The sequence below is a fragment of the Misgurnus anguillicaudatus genome, chromosome 8 (genome assembly GCF_027580225.2).
Source record: "Misgurnus anguillicaudatus chromosome 8, ASM2758022v2, whole genome shotgun sequence".
Classification (NCBI taxonomy): Eukaryota; Metazoa; Chordata; class Actinopteri; order Cypriniformes; family Cobitidae; genus Misgurnus; species Misgurnus anguillicaudatus.
In genome coordinates, this window is record NC_073344.2 from 22547465 (window position 1) to 22555267 (window position 7803).

The following is a 7803-nucleotide window of genomic DNA, read 5'->3' on the forward strand; positions in this document are numbered from 1 at the left end:
ATTTTTGCATTGTAATAATTGTGCAAGGATTTAAGATTACTGTACCAGTCACAAATGTAAATACATCTATTCTTTCTCAATATTGTTTTGTTTTAGAAAAATAGTAAATACATTAAAATGTTAAAATAACAAAGATAAATATGATACATGCAGTGACCAAAATGTTAAAGAGATCAAACTATTTTCGTCTTACTGTATATATCTTATATTATCTGAAATATGTTATATTATCTTTAACGTAGAGCAAATCTATACCAGACTCTACCAAAACTCTGGCTATTCTTTAAACCAACCTTATTAGTTGATTGGCACATTTGCTATTTGGATTATAAAATAACAGCCTCATGCAAAGCATTCTGGGAACCAGAAATCCTTATCAACTTTTTTCTATTTTTCCTTCAGGTTTTGGTTCCCAGAAAGCTTTGCATGAAGCTGTTATTTTAGTTTTATTCTGTAAAGATAAATACTTGTTAATGTTCATTTAACTTAAAACAAACTGTTGCCTAAATAACATAAACTTACTTAAGCAAACAGCTGGCAATAATATTGTATTTTCTACAGAATTTTTTTTACAGTGTTTATTTCTTTATTCCAGATTCAAATATGAATTCAACAGGTGCCCAACAAATTCTCATACGAGACACGTTCGCCATGGCCTTCACCAAGAACTTCATCGTGATCCTGGTGTGGCTCCTTCTCAGCTATATAAATGGCACTGTCGTGGCCACCTTCTTCAAGCACCAAATTTTTTATGAAGACCCTCGCTACATTCTTTTCATCCATATGGTCATTAATGATGCCGTGCAACTTACTGTAACCATTGCACTGTTTGTGGTTAGTTACACCTTGTATACCATTAGCGTAAGTGTGTGTTGTTTTTTCATCCTGGTGGCCGTGTTTACCACGCGCAGCACACCTGTTAATCTCGCAGGCATGGCCGTCGAACGTTACATCGCCATCTGTTATCCCCTCCGTCATGCCCAGATTTGCACGGTTCGCCGCTCTTACATGCTCATAGGGGCTATTTGGTTTGTATCTGTGGTTCCTGACATTACAGACCTTTTTGTTACTTTAGCCACAGAACCGCTCAGTTTCTTCCAAACTGCTGTTTTCTGTCTCAGGCCCAATGTGTTCAAAGACCCGGTGTTGCTGTATAAACGCCAGGCCTTTGACGGGATCTACTTCTCAATGGTCTTCCTAACACTGCTGTGCACGTATCTGAGGATCGTGTTCGCGGCCCGCGCGCTCTCCACCGAGAAGACCTCCGCCAAACGGGCCACAAACACCATCCTGCTCCACGGGCTGCAGTTATTGATGTGCATGCTCTCGTACATCTCTCCAAATGTGGAGGGATTGTTGCACATCATCTTCCCGGGACGCATCCTTGAAATCCGTTTTGCTAACTATCTTATTGTGTATATCCTCCCTCGCTTTCTGAGTCCGATCATATATGGAGTCAGAGATAAAAAGTTTCGTAAATATCTGAAGAGGTATTTTGTTTGTAAGTGGCATACAGATACAAAAGTAGAATGTAAAGATGACGACAAACAAATTGCTCTTAGTTAACCACTTTTGCAATGTGTGCCAGTTATTTGTAGGAATAAGTTGGTGCTTTTTTTATAGCACATGTTTGGTTTTTAAGGCTTTCATGAATATTGTTTAGCTCAGGATTCAAAGATGTCGAAATTTAATTATCTTAGTATGGTTTTGTATTATGATTTTAAAGAAATGCTAACTTTAAAAAAAATATCACACATGTGAAAGAGGCCTTATATGTAATTTCTTTAAAATATGGAAAAAATTAAGTTTAAACAACTTGACTTAAACATTCAAGTCATTTCAACTTTCTTGACTAGTGAGGAGTTGGTATAACATTTAAGGGCAACAATGATTTTTTTTTACAATTTGCTTTCTACATACAAGTCATTCAAACAAAAAAATGTTTTTATGCACAAATTGGTATTTCTGTTTTAAATGCACATAAATTACATTTTAGCATTCTTCTAGTTTAACAACAATCTCATTGTTTTAAAAGGTACATTGAATATAAAGACTTGCTTTAATACTTTATATTTGCCTTCTACTACAAAAATCTATTGATGAGAACACATTAAGGGCCAGATTTTCTAACATCTTGCACCAACGCAAACCATAATTTTGTGTTTAAATAACGTCTGTCGGGATTTACTAAAGACACACAGTGGATAATTAGCGCTGTAAAGTTGTGGTCTAGGTATTTTTGCAGCTGAAGTTTCTCTTTAAGACACAAAATTTATGGGAGGAGATTATTTAAATGATTCATGCAACGCGATTTACTAATGTTTGCGCATGTGATATTACTGCTATTTGCGCCTTTATTTTGATGCCAAAATCATTTTGTGCTTGAAATGGCTGCAATTGTTGCTGATAGAAGAGGCATTACAAAGATCAGAAAGCGCATGGTTTATTTGGAATGTCAGAGGAACATATTGTTCAAAAATATTGTTGCCAACATTATTTTTTATTTGCTGGAGGAAATAAAAGAGGGGCCACTAGGAGAAGTCACACAATACCAGGTGTTTTAAAAATTCTTGTAAACCTTTATTTATTTTTTCAGTATACTATGGCTTCGTTAGCTGGGACTTCACACCCTGAATTTTCAGCTGAAATGGTGGTGCTGAACTTAAGCGCATCAGGCGATAGTAGTTCACCCGCACCTGCAGGACCATCAGCTCTGCTTTTTTGTGACCCTGAACTAATTTGCGCTGATCTTAGTAGATTGCATTGGTGATTATGGAAATCAGCTTTTACGTCTGTGTAATTTATTTTTAGTAGCCTAAATAAACCACAGAAATTACCACTCCCATTGGCGCTAATTTGCCCATTTAGTAAATCTGGCCCTGAATGTTTTCATTCTTTCTAATCCTTACATGTAACACACATTTTAACCTATAGAGGCCTAATAGTAGCAAAGACCTGGTGTTTGACATGGCCTGTTGGTATTATTCGGTACTTTAATACAGTTTTTGTACTTGATTCAGTCTCTGAGTGCGGTCTCTTTGCTACTATTATACTATTTCATCTTGGAGTTACGCACCGGGGCACACTATTTATATTGGACATTAGACGCAGAAACCACTTCTCTCACAAACCTATAGAGGCCGCTATTAAGTTTTACCCAGAGTGCATTCTGGGTCGATGACGTGTAATGCTGAATTTACACCAGCCACGTCTACCGTGTCTAGTTTGCCGCTTGAACATTTTGAATGCATTTGAATGCGTCGAAAAAGCAAGCATATGACGCGCGTTTGAGGCGAAATCCGCTTCTTGTGGGAGGGGCAAGTGCTATGTGGTTTTCTGTTTGCAAGATGGCTTATGTTGATCGTGCATTCATCGAGAGAGATACCGGTTTGTATTTGGTAACCTTACTATAGGGGGAAAATAGTAAAAAAAAAATGGCGGGGATGCCCGGGTTGATAAACGTCACGTGACTCAAAAGTTAAATGTGTATTTACAACTTACCAGAATGCCCAATGTCCTCACTGACACTCTTTCAAGGGAGGTCCTTTTTATTCCTGTCTCTATAGAAATAAGAACTTGTGTCGTATAGCTCCAGGTGATTGCGTATGGACAATATCAAGTGTTCCTCCGTGTTGAATGAGTGACCCCGGGGAGCTGCCGCCACAGCAGCAAGCAGGCTCCTGATTGGTTAACTTGCCGCGAAAATCCGCCAAAGTTAAAATTTGTCAACTCGGGCGTCAGCCGCAAATTCGTGTCAAACGCAAAATGCACAAAAAACACAATTTTTTGCTGCGTCACGCTAAACGCTTCGTTCGTGCCGCAAGACCTCCAGATGTGCATCAGATGGTGTCTACTATAGTTTTATATGTGAGAATGTTTCACTCCCCACTCCCACCTTTCCTTTTTTTTAACCTGTATTGTCATTTATCATTTATGTTACTCGTTGATGCAGGTGCCACGACACATGCCTACTAGTGTCTGTGTGCATTTATAACTCTTATCTTCTGTTTCACATCATTTTACAATCAACCAATATCATGTTTACCTCACGTACCCCTAATGGAACGTGTTTTGATTGCAAACTTTTGATTTCAAGCATTGTAATGTAAACAAAAACTTTCACATTTTATTCAGTGTGTGACATTTGTTCTGTTTTTAATTTCACATTCATATAGCCAACCCCAGTGTTCATCTATTAAGCCATGCGTGTGCTTATAGTTAAGGTACCCTTTAAGAAACACATATTGACCATGTCAACGCTTACTGTATATAATTTGCTTAAGATAAAAGTGACTGCTAAATGTGTAAAGTTTAGTAATAGCAGATTTAACAAGCCATGTTTTGTTCTATGCCACTTGTGCACCGCCATACATCCATCTGTCTCAGAGGACGAGTAAAAGAACAGCGATTGGCGCAAAATAACAAACCCCAGACAGCATCTTCTTTGCATTTCCTCCATTCAACAATCTTTATCTATAACACACACACAGTATATAAAAGACCCAATATAAGCCTGCGCTGTCTGGCCGTGGCAGGTGAGATTTTAGGTAAGAGTAGGTTTGATAAAAAATAGACATCAGAAATTTTAAATGAGTGATTTTGACACTGCAAAATTTCATATTATGCTTTACATCAATGCATATCATTTGTTTCTAAGTGTACTTGTTTGTATATTTGTTAGTGCAGTAATATAATAATAATAATATGAATATGACTGTACTGTATATATTATGCATGTACCAATCCATACAGAACTATAATGCATTATTATGAATTTATATATGGCTATAACTAACAGATTAAGTGATGAATGTTAACTTACAATATACAATACTGTATGCTGCATCCATGATGTTTGTTTTTAATGTCATCTCAGGTTTGGAGGATGAACTCCAGTTTTGTGTCAAATTATGTTAACTCCAGCGTGTTTCTTCAGAACGCTGTACCTCGTGACAGCTTCACAGCGGCTCTCACTAAAAACATTGTGGCCATGTTGGTATGGTTGGCTCTCAGTGTACTTAATTACAGTATGGTGTCCACTTTCCGCAAACACAGCTTTTTCTATGAAGATCCACGTTATATCATGTTCATCTCTATGGTCATCAATGATGCTGTGCAACTGACACTTGTCACTGCTTTGTATGTGGTTAGTATTCAGATGAAGTGAACAAACTAAATGTATATGGACACTTAAGCCATAGTTTAAAATGTATATGAAGAGTTTCGCTGCAAAACGAGATAAATCCATTTTTTAACATTTTTGTCAAAACATGTTTATTATGATGTTATCATGTTATTATTTTGTTTTATGGTGCTACTTAGCTGAATTTTTTAAGTTATGAAGGTTTAAATCAAAACAAACCAATTGCAGTTGCATTGAAATTAATTGGAATGCACAACCAAAAAAGGAGATTTCTGAACAATTATCTCGTTTTGCAACGAAACTCTTCTTATGTTTTTGAATTAATGTAAGAACATTATGAACCAAGTGACAAAATAGGGTTGGTATTTTATATGTGTAATATCATTCATATATGTTTGGTAATACTTATACATAAAGTTGCATTTGTTAACAAGAATAGAAAACATGAACTAACCATGAACAATACTTCTGAAGCATTTATTAAACTAAACATTTATGCTAATTTTAACACAGCTAATAAATTGTTTATGTTTACATTAGTTAATGCACAATGAATAACAATTGCATTTGTAATAAATAATAATATTAAAAAAGATTAATAAATGCTTACTGTTAATGTTATTGTTAAAGTTAGCTAATGCATTAATTAATGTTAATGAATAGACCCTTATTGTAAAGTGTCGCTGATTTATTTTAAGCAATTTGTGTCCAAAAACCTTTGAGGCGACTTTTAGTAAAAAGAGTTTAGTCAAAAAAAAGAAAGTCCAAATTACACAAAATATTGTGTATGCAAGTGCATAAATGTATCTTTAATATCAAAATATATCAAACAAGTTGGACTTAATGTCATCTGCTGGTTTTATTCAAATCAGAAGTATTGTTTCAACAGACAAAAACTACATTAGGTTACACCAATAAACGTTATTTAAATGGTCATAATAGGAAGAAGATGATGTTTTTAAGTATTAGAGATTTTTATTTATTGTCAAACATTGTAACTCATTTCATCGCTTTTCCTTAAAGTTGAATTTAAATCAATGTCTTGCATATATTATGTAGATGTAGTAACAGCTATATGTAGAAATGAGATACACTGCTGTGGACAATGTTATTTTTCTCTCTTCTTTTTCCAGGTGAGTTATGCCTTCTCCAAAATCTTGGCATCTGCCTGTTGCCCTTTGATCATGACAGCCGTGACGACCACCCGCTCGACGCCCCTCATTCTGGCTGGCATGGCCCTTGAGCGCTACATCTCCATCTGCTTCCCCTTGCATTACTGTCAGATCTGTACGGTCAGACGGACCGCCTGGACCATCGGCATAATTTTCATCCTGAGCTTTACACCTCCTCTAACCGATCTCTTCATCACTGTGGCCAAAGAGTCGCCCTCCTTTTTTCACTCCTCAATTTTCTGCGATCACTCGCTGCTATTCAGTGATCGCTCCATCTATTACAAGAACTGTGTCTTTGACAGTGTTTATTTCTCTTTTGTCTTCCTGACTTTATTTTGTACATACTGTAAGATCATGCTGACAGCCCGTGCCGCATCCACTGACCTGGTGTCTGCCAAAAAAGCCAGAAATACGGTACTGTTGCATGGTGTGCAGTTGCTTTTGTGCCTGTTGGCATTTGTTGTACCCTCCATGCAGGCTCAACTCATACTGCTGTTTCCGATGTACAGTCTGGAGATCCGTTATGTTAATTTTCTTCTGGTTTATATCATTCCAAGATTTCTCAGTCCGATGATTTATGGATTTCGGGATGAGAAATTTCACAAATACTGGCTGAGATATTTTATCTCTTATGTGCAGAGAGTTAAACCCGGATGATGGTGTGTCTCTTTCTATGACTATATGTCTGTACTGTATTAAATGTATTATATGAGGACATGATTGTGTTTTATTGATAATTGATCAAAATTTAAATACTTTTATATTTAATCCACTTCAAATTTGTCTGGCTTTCATGCACTGTCAGAAAAATGTACAAAACTGGGGTGGTGCAGTACCTCAAGGTTCTGTTTTGTACCTTTACAGATAGCCTTTACAAAACATAATACAATGTTGTACCTTTTTGGGTACATACTGTAACTTTATGACCCTGTATCAACCCTGTATCACAAAATTATGTACCTATAGTCACGTAATTTTGTAAGTGTTTTCCGTGACACTGACACGTTTTCCGCCTTTTTGTGTGAACATGTCACATATTTCTGTTTACGTGCCACTGTCACGTATTTTTTACTCTGACTGTTTTGTCCTATTTTCAAACCATTGACGCTTCAGTTTAGGGTTAGATTTGGTGTTTGCGTTAGGAAGTTACTTTAAGTATTGGTTTATACTTTTTTAATGATTTATTTTTTTTATTTTTATGATTTTATGAAACAATTGTCGCCTGGCATTAGGGTTAGAGTTGGGTTTGGGTAAGGATGTCATTTTATGTAAATCTAACCCTAAACAGAAGTGACAATGGTAAGAAATTAGGACAAAACAGTTGAGTAACAAATACGTGACAGTGACACGTAAACAGAAATGCGTGACATGTTCACGCAAAAAGGCAGAAAAACATGTCAGTGTCACAGAAAACACTCAAAAAATTATGTGACTATAGGTATGTAATTTCGTGATAATGAATTGCCCTAACATTTAACTGGTACACAA

General features: G+C 36.2%; 2 protein-coding genes across 2 annotated transcripts; both read left to right on the forward strand.

Moving 5' to 3' along the window:
• Window positions 1-594: 594 nt before the first annotated feature.
• Window positions 595-1566, forward strand: LOC129450890 (odorant receptor 131-2-like). Its single transcript, XM_055213927.2, has one exon. It carries the CDS (start codon window positions 604-606, stop codon window positions 1564-1566), a length of 963 nt encoding a protein of 320 aa, XP_055069902.1. The 5' UTR covers window positions 595-603.
• Window positions 1567-4885: 3319 nt separating this feature from the next.
• Window positions 4886-6972, forward strand: LOC129450889 (odorant receptor 131-2-like). The gene is made up of 2 exons (XM_055213926.2): window positions 4886-5146; window positions 6277-6972. The coding sequence occupies exons 1-2, from the start codon at window positions 4886-4888 to the stop codon at window positions 6970-6972; spliced, it is 957 nt and encodes a 318-aa protein (XP_055069901.1).
• Window positions 6973-7803: the final 831 nt, after the last annotated feature.